An 18,574-nucleotide genomic window follows, 5' to 3' on the forward strand; every position below is an offset into this window, starting at 1 on the left:
CAGGCAGAGAAACACACTGATGCTTCAGAGGCTGCACTGAGGATGTTAACAAGCACTGTAATGAAACATCTGCGGAACAACAAACCAGCTTGGTGAGCCAACCAACCTAAAGTCTGGAGTAATTACTCTGGTAAAATTTCCTAAATGTTTGAAAAAAGATTTTTTTTGCAGTTACTGGAGTGATAATTCCAATTATAGCTCAGCTACAATTTCTAAAGTACTTGAGTGGCTTTTAGGATTGTAGCACTGAGTCAAAGAAATTGGCAAGTTATCAAAACACCACTAAATCTGATACCTTAATTTTGAAACCTCTGCCTGCCTTATTCTCATGGGTTTTATTGATGCTTCTAATTATCTCTGGTTATGCTACTACAGTTTGGTCTGTTGCACACTTAACTAAATGATTGCCTTGTGTGTTTCAGCTTTTAAAATTTGTCATCGGACCCTATCTGCAATTCTGAATTCAGTTGACCACCTCACGAGGGCAATTGATACTGTATGTGGCATAACACCGATTCAACAAAGGAATATGGGGGTTAAGGAGCAAATTGTAAAGCTTAGTTATATAAACTTGCATATTTTTCTTTTGAGTATGGAAGGTTGAGAGATGAGCTGATCAAGGTGATTAAAATGCTAAAACATTTGAATTTAATGAATAAAACAGTTTGTGCTTCCTGTGGGGGAGGAGGGGCATGTGTAGAAAAGCAGCATTTAAGCTTAAATGTAAATCAGATGCTTCAGAATTGTTATCAGGAAGTACTTTGTACAAATTTTACAATGGTAGTAAAAGTCTTGTATTCTCCTTATGTCGAAACCCCACCTGATCAAAATTTGTGCTTGTTGAGACAGTTAAAGCTTTCAGTATAGAAATGGCTAGATTTTCATTAGGTAAGGGGATCAGTGGATGTGGATCAAAGTTGATAAATGTTGTTGCACAGTTCGCCCACAGTGTAATTGAATGGAGGTATAGGCTTGAGGGGCTGAATGGATTGCTATAAATTTCAATGCTGCCCATCAAAGACTGACATTTATGCTAGCATTGTTGGTTGTCCCTTGATTTGAGGATGATGTGTATTTGGGGTTGCAAGTTTCTGCTGTGGCTGTTTGCATGTCCAAACTGACTGGCTGTTGACCATAGATTTTTTGGGCACATTGAGAAAGTATCCCATTTGGTCGCGGTGTCTGGAGTGCAGGATTTTCTTCCTTTCTGCTCTCCCCTGTCACCATCTTGCTTCGCCTTCAAGGTGTATGAAGTTTTAACATATTAAGTACCACATAACATCATGGACACATTTGTTACTCCCACTCACTAAACACATCCTAGATGCAGAATATCATCACCTTCACATGTTGCATTTACACAACAATAGAATCTTGTAGCACCAGTTGGATGCACTTTTGTAGATTACTAATCAGCAAAAAATCTTTCACATTTACAAGTATTATTGAAAAATTGCTTCCAGGCTTTGAGAGAGCCCCATACTTACTATATTTAGTTGCATGTAACATATAAATTATCTGTTAGAACTAACTGTTAGCAGATGTAACGTTTGACTGCTGGTTTTGGCCTTCTGCTTTTTCTGTTCTTGCTCTGCTTTTAAAAATAAATGTTCTTTGGAGACTTTTTCATATTTAAGCTTTTAAATTCTGTATATACAAAAGGTTTTAATGAAGTGTAGCTTCAGTCGTGTAATACAACTGTTAGAGTATTCCTGCTTGGTTAACATCTCCAATCATTAAGTGTGAACTGTAACAACTACACATCCTTCAAGTTAAACTTGAATAAATATCATGTCTGGTTAGTGCCCTGCTACATGTACAGAAGCCAGCTAACTAACACGAAAGATACCAAATGTACCAAACTTCCTAGTAATGCAGAAAGACTAATTATTAGTCCTGGTGGGCCTCTTAATAAGTAAGATTGCTGTGGAAAGAGGACAAGGCATTATGTTTGCACCAGAGAACTGGTCAAACGATGTACTTGAGCTTTTAAAAAATGTGGGGCATTGGAGAATAAAGGGAAAAGCAAAGTAGCTTTGCAAGAACCATTTCAATAAACTGTATACAAGTATATTCTTGACCTAGTCCCAATCATGCTAATTTTGCCATTACATGTACAAACTGATCTGACCTGATATTGCCATTAGGTTTTGATTTGTGTAACATTAAATAATACTGTTGAATTATATAGGAAATTGCAGTTTGGGCACTGTTAGTAGGTTACAGCTCTCAAGAACATACTTCACTGTTACCAAAACTTGCAAGATTTATTCAGTTTAGAATGGTGCTGTACCCTCCAGCCTTTTAAATCAAATGTGTTGGAATGCACACTGCTTTCTTTCACTCCTACTTGAATGGGTCCTTAGTATTTCACACCAAGGTGTCCTTCAGGGTGCTGGGTCAGGCTACCAAAACAGCTTCTATGAAGGGATTAGAACCAATTAACATCTTTGTACACAAAAGCTGCTGGCAGCTGAACAGGCGGCCTTGTGACCTGCTCAGGAGCTGCATGTTAAACAGGGGGTTGTGTACTTGAGCTCAAGTAGGGAAGGGGTGGAGAGAGTTTTTATTTATAATTGAAATGGTGTTTCCTGATAATTTGGTACGATTATTTTTCCCCAAAAATCTAAGTTGTGCAATGAAAAATTCAAAACCTGTAATAAATTTCAAAGAAATGCAAAATGTGTTTTTATTAAGTAAGCATTAAAATTGAACATTTTTTACATTCTAAAGTAACAATCCACTTGGAAAATGATGTACTTTCCTATCACACTAAATATTTCAAATTTTAGTATTTAATGAAGTTTCCATGTCACTGATACCTTAACAGTACAATAACAAAACTTCAGCAGTGTTTGTTTCTGCCTGAATCAAATGTTTAATTAGTTCAGCCAGTTGGTTACGTTATTTAATACAATAATTTAACCATCTCAATAAAGTTATGTTGAATTATGAAATGCACTATTTCAATGACTTTAAGTTTATTGCTATAAATGGTACTTCTTCCCTTTTTACTGCAATACCTGGTTAATCTATTTCTCCATTGGGCATTGTTCGGGTTTAATTGTCCGTTGTTGAGTAGTTACACTGAAGATCTCTCTCGTGACAAATTGGTGCTTTTAAAAAAAATCCAAACCAGAGTAGGAAGACTGTTAAAGATGAAAGATCCACTTGAAATGATTAACCTGAAGCTTTTGAAAAATGATCTATTAATAGAATCAAATGTTTTCTGTTTAGGACTATTTAAAGTAGATTTAGCAAAATTACTTCCACAGTAAGTGACTGGATTATCTGCTTCAGGAGTATTCCCTAGTTTAACTGTTGTGCAACTTTTAAATGGAAACTAGGAATACTTTAGTTGATTGCAACACTTGTATGGTTTTCATGCTCGAGCAGTTTGCCTTGCTTTTCCTGATGTTTGCTTATTAGTGAATGAAATGCAGGTGTGTGGGAAACAGCAAGCGAACATTGACAGGTTTATTCTGTTGGCTGCAGCCTAATTAGTTGCATAGTGGATGCACCCCGCTAAGCTTTAGTGCACTGCAGTAGAGCTGGTCTGTTCTAATTTCCTTGCAGCTTTGATATCGGTGAAGAGATTGACGGATTGCACAAAAAGCAAAGCGTGATAGAGGCCTATCGAAACAATGCAGTTCTTACTTCAGCCACCACAGATGTGAGAGAAGGCTGATCAGAAACAAACGTCAACCATAGTCAAATTGTCTCCTGTGTCTGCATAGTTGATATTTTCCCATGTAAAGTTAAAAAAGGCAATGTATTAGCCTCTATCCCACCCTTTACTGTTACTTCACCTGAGATAACTGTCCAAAGTTGCAGTTCAATACTAAAGGCAAATTTCCACTTTGGTCATGTATCAAAATCATGCTGCATAAATGTCCTTTTCCTGCAACTCGGTGAGACTTAGTTGACCACCCATAGAACAGTAATTTCATTGTGCCTACTTCATCAGACCAGCAATTGAAATGGTCTATGCATTTCATTTTTCATTCAGATCTATAAAACTGATCCCTGTAACCATGCTGATGCAGAAGAGAAATCTTTTATTAAGGGAAAATCTTCTAGTAATCAGGCACAACAAACAGATTTCAAAGAAACTGGATGTATTGAAAAGAGCTATGTTATTTTTTCCAGCATTAAAGGACAATTGAATTCGCATCCCTATGTTTGCACGAACTGCATTTAATTTTATTTGCAATCTTACACTACACAATAGTTATAATGAGCACATTACTGATTTATTGTGAAGTCGAATTTCATATATTCCTGAATATAGTTCTCATTATATTGTGACTTTTATTTTTAATAGCCTACAAGACAGTCTCAGGTGTTAATGGACCATTGGTGATCTTGGACCAAGTGAAGGTATTTGTAACTTTAATTCTGAATACTAGTAACATTTAGAAGTTTAAATTCTAACAAAATATTGTGTAAAATCTTTTGCCAAGAAAGATGATGCTGATATCAGAATTTCAATACAGTGCTTCTAAAACACTTTGTAATTAGCACCTATGCCCATTCAGTTTGTCTTTCTGCCAATGTACCTAGATTTAAGATGTTTAAGTGGGATGTCCTTTATCATCTGAAGTTATGCTGTTGCCAAGCAATGTTTGAATCAGCATGTGCAATAGTGTTGTTTTGAGCAGGAATAATCTGGAAATTAGGTGCATTGGAGTGGCAAGATCTAGCAGTGTCTGACAGCATTTATGAAAATGAGCAGAAGCATTGTATGGCACTTAACTTCTGGCCATTCATTTGGTGTAGACATTGCTGGAAGGACTAAAAGTTATTGCCTCATCCCCTAATTACCTTCGAGAAGGTGAGCCACCATTGAAAACTCTTATAATCTGGTATGGACGTATCGGCCATGCTGTTAGTCCCCAAAGCAAAACAACTTTAGGTGAAGTTTGTTCTTTATCAGAAAGTTAGAATTGTTCAGCAACACAGTCTACAGTAATGTTTATGTACAGTATGTGCTGTTAGTAAATTATTTCAACCCCCTGGAAACAGATTTAGAACTTTCAAATATATTGAATTAAAACAGAATTGAAGTTATATAATTTGTATTGATTCTCAGCTTTAAACTTTCTTTTGTTTCTTTGATCAGTTTCCAAGGTTTGCAGAGATTGTACACTTGACTCTACCTGATGGATCCATTCGAAGTGGACAAGTTCTGGAAGTTAGTGGCAGTAAGGCTGTTGTACAGGTGGGGATTTGTATTGAAATTATACAAAACTGGAACAAATATGTAGTAAATTTATTGTATTATCTAATCATTTCTAAAAGCCTTGTCTTGAAGAATTTGACAGGACTTTAACTAAAACTCCAGTGTCTCCATCATATGAAAACGTGGGTTAGAATTCTGTTTCAAAACTAACAGTAACTCATGAAATGACTGGTTCTAAGCATAACATAAGATGGAAATGAAAAGAACTTCAGTTCCTGTAGCTGAGCTTGCCAAATTTGAAATTTTTGTCCTTTCTGGTTTGGTAAAAAATGGTCTCCTTTGTATTTACGTTTTTCATTTATCACCTGTCTCATTTTACACCAGAATTTTATTAATCGTTAACAATATTATTATAACTTAAACAGTACTATTTCAATCCATCGTCTTTGGTCAAAAATCTTAGTACTTTTGACTTTGAGTATTGCCACCACGTCCAGAAAGCAATATTTACTATGACTAGTTTCATTACTTTCCTTAAATGATTTGTTTCATATTTTCATCTGGCCAGTTCCCATCCTAGAGGTTTATGCTGACATGTAATCCTGTAGATTAAGCACTTTACTAACTCGGCAGCATACTGAGCCTGCGTAACCAATGCAAACTGGCTATTCATGTGGGTGGAAAGCCACAGTGCTAAGGGCTTGGCCTGAGTGCACAATTTGCTGTATTCCATTTGATGTTCCGGTCCATTTTAATCCTAATCTGGGATTTAGAGTTTTCATCACTGCCCTAACTGAGAACCTAGCTAGTTTATCAAAGATGAAGGATTAAATCTGAAGTCGTCTTCATATGTCTGTTTTTACAGTGCATTCATCAAACAATTGAGACCCTACCGGTGTAATCTGGTGTCTGTGTCCATTCTTTGGATTTACCCTGGATTTGTATGCATTCATTATTCCATAGAAACCCGAAACTCGGTCAAGCAGCCCTTCGAACCTGCTCCACCATTCAGTAACATCATGGCTTATCTGATTTTTAACCTTAACTCTGCATTCCTGCATTTTCATGGTAGATGTTTGATTATCAACCTTTGCAGACTTCCAAACTTCAACAGTTCCTTGTTTGCTTTTGCTGTTATCAGTACTTACTGCATTGGCCTTAGTTCATTCTCCATGTCATGTTAGCCTCCCTCTTGCATTGGTTTTTGCCTGTTAACATTATTTAGTTATCCAAAAACGCCACTTTAAAAATCTTAAAATAAAAGTCACATGGTATTTTAATTTATTCATTCTTCAGTTAAGACAGGAAGACACTCCGTTGACATTCTGTTCTATTATGACTGATTTGTACTTTCAATCCCTATAGCGCAGAAAGAGGTCATTCAGCCTATCAAGTCTGCACAGACTCCCTGAAGAGCATCCCACCCAAACTCTCAGTCCCCTCCCTATCTGTGCATTTTTCCATGGCCAATTCATCTTGCCTTTGCATCCCTAGACACTATAGTCATGCTGAATTGTCTGATCTACCTAAACCTGCACAACTTTGGACTGTGGAAGATAACGACAGCACCTGGTGGAAACCCATGCAGATGTAGGAAGAACATGCAAACTCAGAGTCACCCAAGGCTGTAATTGAACCTGGGTCCCTGGTGCTGTGAGGCAGCAGTACTAACTGCTGTGCTGCCCAAATTTAACTTCAACTTCAACTCTTTCCTTGCCGTTTCTCAATATACTTTGATATTCTTATCTAACAAATTGTTTAAATTTGTCTTAAATTTTCAATTGGCTCAGCATGCACACTTTTTTTTTTCCAAAGTTTCTGATTTCAACAACTTGATGGATGAAGTAGTGCCACTTGATTTCACTCTTAAATTGCCTAGGTCAGACTGTAAGGAGATTGGTAGAGAATTCAAAACAATGTGGTTCAGAGGAAATAGTTTATCACTCTTTGCCATATCTAATTGTTTTAATACTGTCAACACCTCAACCATATAAACTTGAAGAAATATAGCCAAAGCCACCTTTGTTATTTTAGTGATTCAATCTGCTTCAGATGAAAACCGGTATCCTTTTTAAGACTGCTTTTTGGACTAATGCACTAGTGTTTAGAGATTTGTGTATTTCTTAATTTGAATTAGAATTTTCAGTGTGATGAACCTTTTTTGTAAGAAGCTAGCTAATTATTTATTTATAATTAATTATAATTATTTAATAAACTATATTTAAACAGGACTTTTGAATATACCAAATGCTCCAATGTGAACTATCTAATACAAGTATTTGTAGAACTAGTGCTGAGCCACAGCGGCGTAGAGGATTGAAGTACAAGTTGAAACAAAAAGGTTTTAACAACTTTTTTAATAGAGGGATGGCATGATCGTTCAGTGGTTAATACTAGTGCGTCACAGCACCAGGGACCCGGGTTCGATTCCAGCTCTGGGTGACTGTCTGTCTGTGTGGAGTTTGCACATTCTCCCTGCGTCCACGTGGATTTCGTCCGGGTGCTCCGGTTTCCTCCCACAGTTCAAAGATGTGCAGGCTAGGTGGATTGGCCTTGCGAAATTGCCTGTAAGAGTTCAGGAATGTTTAGATTAGGTTGGTAATTTGGGTATTGGCCCAGGTGGTATGCTCTGAGGGTTGACGCAGACTTGTTGGGCCAAAGGGTGTGTCTCCAACTGTAGGGATTATATGATTTTAGGAACAAAGGGTAGGGATTTAAGAAAGAGTTCAACTTGAGCTGAGATGACCAATAGCTGTCAAAATAATGGTAGTTTAGAGGAACTGCATATGAAGCTGAATTAAGGTGGACACTGGGGAGTTGTTTCCATTAGGTGGGGAGACTTGGACAGCCTTAGGATTAGAGGGGGTAAATTTAAAATGGAAATGAGGAGACATTTCTTCAGCCAGAGAGTAGTGGGCCTGTGGAATTCATTGCCAGAGTACAGTGGAGGCTGGGATGTTAAATGCCTTCAAGGCAGAGATCGATAAATTCTTGATCTCACAAGGAATCGAGGGCTACGGGGAGAGTGCAGCGAAGTGGAGTTGAAATGCCCATTAGCCATGATTTAAATGGCGGAGTGGACTCGATGGGCCAAATAGCCTTCCTTCCGCTCCTATGTCTTATGGTCTTATGCTAATAACGATGGCCCTACCCTTTTTCAGATCATTTCATGAAGAATTATACTAGAATATTATATAGAAACTGGAAGTATAAATCACAGTTTCTGTCAACAACTATATTATTATTTTGTGTTTGAAATGTTTTACAACCTTTTTTAATCATGCTTGTGGGAAATCTGGAGTAAGATTCATAGATACCAAAAGTATCTAGTCAAGTTTATTTAAAACTATCATTTTTTAATGTTTGGTACCTTTGACAAACTCATCTCACTCGGAATGAAAAATCACTACAGATAATCCTGCCACTCCCCACCCTGTCTCCTCTGCACCTTTCAAGGGCCATCACAACCTTTCCAATTTTTGGTAACTGGAGCTGGGTTCTGTATTCTAGTTGTCTCAACAGAGCCCCAAAAACCTTCAGCGTAATTTCTCTGCCTTTGTACTTGTTACTTGCATTTATGAAGCCCAAAATCCCATATGCTTTTGTAATTACACTCATACGTCCTGCCACCTTTAAATATCTACGTATATATACTTCCAGGCCCTCTGCCCATCACATTCTTTACAATCTACATTTATGTGCCCATTTTAAATGCAAATTGATCAGTTGAGCTAGCATCCACTGCACTTTATTTTTTCAGGAGGGGTTTCCACCACCCTTTTATATGAAGAAATGTTTCCTGAATGGTGGCTCTCACTTTGGGTTTATGTTCTTTGTCTTACATTCCTGTCATCTATAAATTTCCTTTCAATCTATCTTATCAATCCTAAAAAGTGTAGTTTATAGAATCTTTCCTTGTGATCTACATCTTGAAGCTCTGGTCATATTGTGGTGAAGAATGCTGGAACGCTTCATGCATTTTTTTTAAAAAAGTGTACTTTTATGTTTTGTTTTCATTGTTTATAGGTTTTTGAGGGGACATCAGGTATTGATGCCAAGAAGACAGCCTGTGAATTTACAGGTGATATACTTCGCACACCTGTTTCTGAGGACATGCTTGGTATGTAAATTCTGTCCTCCATGGGAAGTTGATTTTCCAGGAACCATTTTCATATTTTTTGTGACATTAACGATTTATATTGTCGTTGAAGTATGAAGGGTATCTCTGTTGTGCCCCTCAAATGTTAATGCATTATTATCTTCTAATAAAGAATAGTTGGCTACTGTCATCTTTCAATATTCGTGTTCTTGTTATCTCTATTTAATTTAATGCATATCTTAATGTTTTCAATTATCTGTATTTCATTTTTGTACTTGTTTGAAAGCTGTATTTGAAACTACATTATACGCAACATCTCTTAAATCTAATTTAAAATTGCCTAATGATTAATGGGAATTAGAATATTATGGATTTTTAAAATGATGCAGAAATTTGAATAAGATTACTTTTTTGTTGCTGAAACTAAATTATATTTATTTGGTTTTGAAATCTCTTAACTTAAGAGTCAGTGTGAATAACGGTTGAAGGAACTTCAAACTGGAAAGATAATTACATAAGGGACAGTCTCCATCTATTCGGTTTCTTTTTGAGTTTGAATAAAATAGTGCGAAATGGGATCGACAGATTTATTTTTCAAAAAAGGAAATGTGACAGCCTCAGTGAGCATTTTTGATTATGCACGTAAGATAAAAACATTAACATGGACCAAGTTTTAATTTATGTAACTGATTCTGGAGTGACACCAATGGACATTGGTTTTTGTTTAATATTGTTCTGTTGATTAACGGATGCAAGGTAAATCGGTTAAAGAAAATACAAACTAGAGTTTTCCACTCCAATCTGTTATGAATGAAAACATGAATGCTAATTGGTGTGGGAGTCAGGGTTTGGACTAAGTGTGTGCAGGAAAGCAAGACTAGAATTCAAGTGGAGTAAATAGTCTGTTTATGTTGCTGCAATTTATAATTGATTTTTCTCTTGAGTAATTGTTTGTAGCCCTAATTTTGATGATGATTGCAAGAAAGCTATTATGTTAATCATGAGTGATTTTAAACTATGTAGATTGGGAAACACAGAAAATGTTTCACATAGGAAACAGAAATAGTCCATTCTAAGCAGGCCTTAGAAAACAGGAATAGTATGGATGAGCTTGCTCCATCATTCAGTATGATCATGGCTGACCATCCAACTCCATATCCTATTCCTGTATTTTCCCTAAACCCTTTGACGCCTTGGTCTTAGATGTTTAGTGGTGATCTTACGGAGGTTTATAAAGTCATAAGGTGAATAGTAAGGGTTTTTTCCCTAGAGTTGGGGATTTCAAAACTAATAGACATAATTTGAAGATGGGAGAAAGTTTTTAAAAAAAACCTTTTTTTTTAAAACTGAGCAATTTGCGTGTGGAATGAACTGTCAGAGGAATTTGTGGATGCAGGTACAGTTATAGCGTTTAAAAGATATTTGTCTAAGTACATGAATAGGAAAGCTTGGGACAGACGTGGGCCAAATGCAGGCAGGTAGGACTAAGTTAATTCTGGAACATGGGCGGCATGAGCTAGTTGGACCAAAGGGTCTGTTTCTGTGCTGTATGACTCTAGTTAGATATAAACCCTTGAACTATAAAATTGGCAGAGGTAGCCATATGCAAGAATCAGTAGTATATTTTGGAACAGTTGCCTAGAACTGTCAGGGATCAGGTTACTTTGGTTCTGGTCACACACATTGAATAAATGATCTCAAACTAAAAGATCTCCTAGGAAACATTGCCATGCACAGTGTAGAATTCAACATGCAATTTAAGGGATAAACTTGATTAGGAAGCAAATGTGCTAATTTTAAATAAGCAAAATTTTAAAAATGAATGAATACGGAACTAGCTGGAGTGGACTAGGAAGGGGGTTTGTCAGCAAATAAGGTTGAAGGACAATGGTAGAAATTTAAGAAAATAGTTCAAAACACTCAACCAACTTGTATTCTAGTGAAAAAGGAGGATTTAAAAGGGGATATGCCAACCATGGTTAAATGGGAAAGTTGACAGTAGCATCACACCAAAAGAAGAAACATACCATGTGGCAAAGATCAGTGGGAACACAGGATTGGGGAAAATTTTAAAAAGCACAAGATGACAAAAAAGAGAAAATAATCTGAGAGTAAATAAGATCCCGACAAAGGGCAGAAGCTTCTTTAAATATATTGATAGAAAGTTGGGAAAGTGAACATTGGGCCTATAGAGAACAAGGCTGGTGAAATAATGGACAACCAGGAATTGAAGTATGTTGCATCTGTCTTCACCATAAAGGCAATAATACCATTCCAAAAAATAGTCAAAGGGCAAAAGACGGCGAGGAAGTAAATACTAAAGCCATCATTAGAGGAAAATGTACCAGAAAAACTAGAAAAACTGCATTTTGGAAGGCTGAACTTGAATGCTGAATACAGGATTAAAGGCAGGATTCTTGGCAGTGGGGAGGAACAGCGGGATCTTGGTGTTCGAGTGCATAGCTCCCTCAAAGTTGCTACCCAAGTGGATAAGCTTGTTAAGAAAGCATATGGTGTTTTGGCTTTCATTAACAGGGGGATCGAGTTTGAGTTGCGAGGTTTTGCAGCAGCTCTACAAAACCCTGGTGAGACCACACTTGGAATATTGTGTCCAGTTCTGGTCGCCCTATTATAGGAAAGATGTGGAGGTTTTGGAGAGGGTGCAAAGGAGGTTTACCAGGATGCTGCCTGGACTGGAGGGCTTGTCTTATGAGGAGAGGTTGACTGAGCTTGGACTTTCTTCTCTGGAGAGGAGGAGGAAGAGAGGTGACCTGATCGAGGTGTACAAGATAATGAGAGGCATGGATAGAGTCGATAGCCAGAGACTTTTCCCCAGGGCAGGATTGACTGCTAGAAGGTGCCATAGTTTTAAGGTGTTAGGAGAGGAAGGTATAGAGGAGACGTCAGAGGGAGGTTCTTCACCCAGAGTTGAGCGCATGGAATAGTTTGCCAGTGGTAGTTGTGGAAGCAGAGTCATTAGTGACATTTAAGTGACTGCTGGACATTCACATGGACAGCAGTGAATTGAGGGGAATGTAGGTTAGGTTACTTTATTTTTTGGATTAGGATTATTCCACGGCACAACATTGTGGGCCGAGGGGCCTGTACTGTGCTGTACTTTTCTATGTTCTATAAACTAATGGGGCCAAAGGTTGATAAGTCTGCTGATGGGATGCACGGTTATGATTTTCAAGGAAGTAGCTGGAGACTGTGGGAGTACTCTTCCAAAAAATCCTTAGATTCTATAAAACTGCTGGAGAATTGGAAAACTGCCAATGTAACGCCAGTGGAGTAGGAGAGACGGCGTTTCGGGCCTAGACCTTTTCTGGTCCTGATGAGGGGTCTGGGCCCAAAATGTTAACTTCCCTGCTCCTCTGTTGTGGCCTGACCTGTGTTCCTCCAGCTCCACACTGTATCGACTCTGACTCCAGCATCAGCAGTTCTTGCTATCTGCCAATGTAACACCTCCATTCAAAAAGAGAACTGGATAGACAACAGGTAACTATTGACCAGTTAGCTTAATCTCTGTTTTGGGGATAGTGTATTATTAAGGATCTCATAGAGCATTTAGGAATGCATTATGTAATCATGGTCAGCATGGTGACATGAAGGGAAAATCATACCTGACAAATTTTTTTTATTCTTTTGAGGCAGTAACAAGGAGGCTAGATAAAGGGGAAACAGTTGATGTAATGTAATATATTCAGATTATCAAAAGGCATTTTATAGGCAGTACTCCTTAAGATACTTAACGTAGATGCTCAGGGATTAGTGTGGAGAATTAGTATATTAGTATGGAAAGATGATCAGCTAACCAGTAGAAGACAGTTGGGATAAGGAGGGACATTTTCAGGATGGAATCTGAAATTAGTGGAGTGCCAAATGGATTTGAACTAGGGTGTGTGTATTAATGACTTGGATGAGGGAACAAAATGTGCCATCCCAAACTTGGCTATTGTACAAAAATGGCTGGGAAGGCAAATGGTGAGAGTGACAGAGCACGGAGAGAGATACGGGCAAATTAAGTGACTGGGCACAAAATTAGTAAATGGAATGGTGGCATAGTGGCTCAGTGGTTAGCACTGCTGCCTCACTGCACCAGGGTTCAATTCCACCCTTGGGCGACTGTCTGAGTGGAGTTTGCATATTCTCCCCGTGTCTGCGTAGGTTTCCTCTGGGTGTTCTGGTTTCCTCCCACAGTCCAAAGATGTGCGGGTGAGGTGGATTGGCAATGCTGAATTGCCCATAGTGTTGAGGGATGTGTAGATTAGGTAGGTTATAGGGGAACTGGTCTGTTGGGATGATCTGAGAGTCAGTGTGGACTTGTTGGGCTGAGGAGACTGTTCCCACACTCTAGGGATTGAGTTCTATGCGTTCTTCTATGAGGAATGTGACATGGGAAAATGTGAAGTTATGCACATTTAGCAAGAGATGAGAGGATCTGGTTATTATTTAAATAGAGAAAGCTGCAGCACAGAAGAGTTTTGCTGTTTTTATGCATTATTTACAAAACATTAGCATACATGTACCAACACAGCTGGTAATAGGGAATGGAACTGAATTATTGGTTTTTAATTCAAATGGAATGGAGCATAAAAGAAAGTATTGCTAAAACTATGCAAGGCAAAAATTATATTGCACCTGAAATGTTGTAAAGTGTTTGGTCCCCTTTATCTAAAGAAAGATATAAGTTCTTTGGAAGCAGTCCAGTGAAGGTTCAGGTGGGTTAATCTGAATATTCAGGGATAGACTTAAGATAAAAGGAAAATTTATTGAAACAACATTCCTTTTGGGGCGTGGGGAAGTTGGTGCTTCAGAGTCAATATGGAGAGGTTATTTCCCCTTGTGGAAGGAGCAAAGAGCATAATCTGAGTAAACTGTCACCCAATTAGGACAGAAATGAAGAGGAATCCCTTCCCTTGAAGGGTAGTGAATCTGTGGAATTCTTTACTGAAGAGTACTGTTGAGGCTCTGTCATTAAGTGTATTCAAGGTTAAGATAGACTGATTTTTGAATCTGTCAGGGATTCAAGGATTCTGGGGGCAAAGGCAGGAAAGTGGAACTGAAAATGATCAGATCAGCCATGATCTCATTAGTGGTGCAGATTCGACGTGCCAAATGGCCTCCTTCAGCTCCTAATCTTATGGCCTAAAAAATTATGGACAATAGTGGTCTTTAAATAAAGTATAAAATCAATGAAGAAGAACACTGAAGAGGTGTATTTGTTTTTATTTCTCCCGAGTGCTACTTGTCTTTTTAAGAATGAACGATCTAGGTTAAGATATATGTCAAAACTCCAAAGTTGTTGGAGTTAAGGTTGTTCCAGTTCTTTCAAAAAATTGCCTTAAACGCAACAATGCTTGAAGTCTTATATTTTCATGATTAACATGATTAAGAAACAGAATTCAATGATATTGAGTGACTTTATACTAACTGCAGTATTAATGTGAAGGCATTTGCTTTCCGCCAATACTGTATTTGAACAGGGGCCCCAATTTCAGGTGCAATCAAATGACACCAGGGACTTGCTGACTTAAACATTGGCATTGAATTTTACACTTCAAGAAATTATAATTTGAAGTACCTAATTACTCAATACATCTTGTGAATGACTTTAATATTGTGAATTTTAATTTTGCTATTGAGTAATAGCAATACTGTTAACTTACAGGTAGAGTGTTCAATGGATCAGGGAAACCCATTGACAGAGGGCCAACTGTATTGGCTGAAGATTTTCTAGATATTATGGGTAAGCTGATGGTCACAAAAATTAAGCTAATCACACGACTGAAAATTCACTTGTTCTCATCTTTGTGGAAGAAATAGGGCCTGGCTTGATGTAAGTGCATTAGTATGTAATCATTAGTATGAAGGTCAATCTGTCATTATACAGCTTTGCATTCTACGTGCAAAATGGCAAATAGCATTTGTGTATGAATCTCTGTGGAAGTAATGTGTTTTCTAGTGTGAATAACATGCTGGTAGTGACTAAGAATCATTGCCTAGTTACCTATTTTAGTTCTGATTGGTTTGAATGAATTGTTCATCTTGTTTAGAAGACTGGGGATAAGACGCGCTTGTCTATCTATTCTGAACTTGTGTTGTTTTGGATTGTCTCCTGCAATGTTTGTAACTTCAGCTGGTCATGGTTTAAGATGCAGTGACCAGAGAACCATGTTTTGTTTAAAACCCCTTAACTTGTACTGTACTTATTCTATAGTTTGGCATTCTATGCTTCAGTAACTGAACACTTAAGTACTGACAGTATAATAGCTTTGTGTCTTTAATTGAACTTCGTACTCGGCTAATTCAGTACTGTTCATAGAATATGTTGATTTTTTTCCATTAAGGCACGACCTGCCTAAGTGGGGTTGGGTGGTGAGCCAAAACTTGGGGACCATGAGGTTCAAGGCAGTACTGGCTGGCGTGATGTTCTTGACTTAGTGAACAGCTGAGAAACACTGCAGTTTCTTTTCAGTATGCATGGCCAGCATGATTCAGCTTGACACTTGGGCCCTGCAGCAATAAAGATAATGTTCTTTACATGTGAAGAGATAAGTAAGTTGCCTTTTCTCCCCATCCCACTCCAAAAACAACTTTTAGGACCTCCTCTTGACTTTTCTTTCTTTATCTTCCCTGCATCCCCTTTCCCTACCTCTTGGGTTAGTGGATTTGTTAATTGGTGATATTAGCATAATAGAGAAGAATGACCCAACCAAAATATGGAAGTGTTTTGTTGAAGTGTTGAGCAGGCCCTACTATCATAATTACATGATGAATGGAGCATAACGGAAAAGAATTATAGCTTGTTTGAAGGCTTTGGTGATCATCATGGGGATTTATTCTAACATGGGGATTTTAATCCACATGTGAACTGGAAAAATCAAATGGGCAAAGGTAGCCTAAATGAGTTAATTGAATGCTTTTGGGGTTGTTTCTTAGGACATGTTACACCAAGATTACACCAAATCTGAGATGGAAATGAGATTGGATTAATTTGACCTTTGTAATGAAGGCACCCCTGGGTGATGGTAGTGCAATATAATTCAGTTGCACATTGTTTAATGGAGAGCGGAGTGGGTCCAAGACTGGTATTGTAAATTTCCATAAGGGCAATTGAGGGTATGAAACTATGGCTCAGTAGAATGAACTGGCAAATTATTTTGTGATCGGTAAATAAGTGTGTGGCAGATATGTATTGGGATATTTCAAACTGTAAGGGTAGGTACGTTGTTATGGTGGCAGGTCAGAAGTTAATTTTTGACAGTTTTAAAAATTGAGAAAATTTGAATGACGAAAAGAGAAAGTAATAAAATATTAAAAGTTCTATTGACAGAAGCTGTTAAAAAAAAATTGACAAATTCAGTGTTGGTCCTATTGACAGTGAATCTGGGAAATTTAGTGCTAAATAAGGAGATGGAAAATAAACTGAACAGGTATTTTACATCTGACTTTGTTAGGAAGGATTCAAGTAACAGCCCAGAAATCAGGAAATGCCAAGGAGGAATCATAAAATCCCCACAGTGTGGAAGCAGGCCACATTGACACTGCAAAGAGCATCTCATCCAGAGCCACCCCATCCCTGTCACCCTGCACTTCTCATGGATAGCCTAGACACTGGACAATTTCACAAGGGCAAGCCACCTAACCTGTACAGCTTTGAACTGTGGGAGGAACTGGGAGCATGTAGGGGGAAAACCCATGCAGAAACAGGAAGAATGTGCAAACTCCACACAGTTGCCTGTGGGTGAAATCGAACCCGGGGTCCATGGTACAGTGAAGCAGCAGTTCTAACCATTGAGCTACCGTGTTGCCCGAGCTCAATTTACAGTCATTTGGGAAGTGATACTGAACATAGTATTGGAACTGCAGGCTGACAAGTATCTGGGTCATAATTGGCCTCATCCTCGTGTCTGGAAAGAAGTGTCACATGAGAGAGTTGATGAGTTGGTTGAATTTTTTGAACGTTCTCAAATTTGGGGAAGGTTCCAGTAAATTAGAAAAAAATGTATGAAACTTCTTTATTTAAGAAAAGGGTGGAAGACAAAGCAGAAGCTACAAGCTAATTAACTTAATAGGCTGTGCCTTTGACAGATATTAAGAGAAAGTGGGAACTGCCGATGCTGGAGAATCTGAGATAACAAGGTGTAGAGCTGGTTGAACACAGCAGGCCAAGCACCATCAGAGGTGCCGGAAAGCTGACATTTTGGGTCTGGACCCTTCTTCAGAAATTTCTGAACAAGGGTTCAGACCCAAAATGTCAGCTTTTCTGCTCCTCTGCTACTTGGCCTGCTGTGTTCATCCAGCTCTACACCTAGCCTCTTAAGAGGCTAGCTATTAAAACAATGTAACTGTCTGAGTGCCGCGCTGGCTCAGTGGTTAGCACTGCTATCCTACAGCACCGTGGACCGGGATCGATTCCACCCTTGGGCGACTGACTGTTTGCACATTCTCCCCGTGTCTGCGTGGGTTTCCTCCCACGGTTCAAGGATGTGTAGGTTAGGATTGGCCATGCTAAATTGCCTGTAGTGTCCAGGGATATGTCAGTTAGTTAGATTAGACATGGGAAATGCAGGGTTACAGGGAAAGAGTAGGGGGATGGGGATGGTTCTGGATGGGTTGCTCTTCGGAAGGCCGGTGTGGACTTGTTGGGCTAAATGGCCTGTTTCCACACTGTCAGGATTATGAAAGGGATAGGATATCTAATGTGCTTAATTTAATGCTAAAGAAACCATTGAATAGATTGTACTTGGATTTCTAGAAGGCAGTCAACGAGGAGCTGTAAGGGTAAATGCAGAAAATAAGCGCTTGTGGAATAGAGGATAACATGTTGGCATGGGTAGATTGGCAAAAATTCTGCTGTGTGCGCTATTTTGGCCAATTCGTGTTAACGTGTTGTCCCTGTTTTCAATGATCTACATGTCTTCTAGTGTGTAATTGCAGCTTTAAAATTCTCAATTTAAAAAAAATACCCTCAACAATACCATCACCCGCGCCCCCCTCACTCTAACTACTTTTAGACTTGAAGATGCTGGCACACTTCCTCTTGCATGTAAAATACTTCGCTTCATTGGTGAATGTTAATCCCTTCTCTAAACTTCCCAGCTCCCCCCTCTCTTCCTGGAAAACCACTTTAAAGCCTGTCTTTGTTCAAGCTTTTGGTCATATACCCTGTTGCTTCCTTATAACTGACTTTCAAATTATGTTTGACATTCTTGTGAAACTCGTTGTGATGGTTTAGTACATTAAGAGTACCATTTAATGCAAGCTGTTTCATAGTGAAATAATGTTAC

At 38.4% G+C, this 18,574-nt stretch overlaps 1 protein-coding gene and 1 long non-coding RNA gene across 3 annotated transcripts in view; one reads left to right on the forward strand and one right to left on the reverse strand.

Moving 5' to 3' along the window:
• LOC125461762 (V-type proton ATPase subunit B, brain isoform-like) overlaps positions 1-18,574 on the forward strand; it is a 61,675-nt gene that overhangs the window by 11,811 nt on the left and 31,290 nt on the right. For both annotated transcript variants that reach the window (XM_048550917.2, XM_048550918.2), the window contains 4 exons: positions 4,325-4,380; positions 5,123-5,221; positions 9,209-9,302; positions 14,953-15,030. In XM_048550917.2, the coding sequence (XP_048406874.2) occupies positions 4,325-4,380; positions 5,123-5,221; positions 9,209-9,302; positions 14,953-15,030 (327 nt within the window). The remainder of the gene's footprint in view (positions 1-4,324; positions 4,381-5,122; positions 5,222-9,208; positions 9,303-14,952; positions 15,031-18,574) is intronic.
• LOC132210782 (uncharacterized) overlaps positions 7,573-18,574 on the reverse strand; it is a 46,820-nt gene continuing 35,818 nt past the window's right edge. The window contains exon 3 of the long non-coding RNA XR_009446965.1: positions 7,573-7,747. This is a non-coding gene — a long non-coding RNA (uncharacterized LOC132210782). The remainder of the gene's footprint in view (positions 7,748-18,574) is intronic.

The sequence above is a fragment of the Stegostoma tigrinum genome, chromosome 20 (assembly GCF_030684315.1).
Source record: "Stegostoma tigrinum isolate sSteTig4 chromosome 20, sSteTig4.hap1, whole genome shotgun sequence".
NCBI lineage: Eukaryota > Metazoa > Chordata > Chondrichthyes > Orectolobiformes > Stegostomatidae > Stegostoma > Stegostoma tigrinum.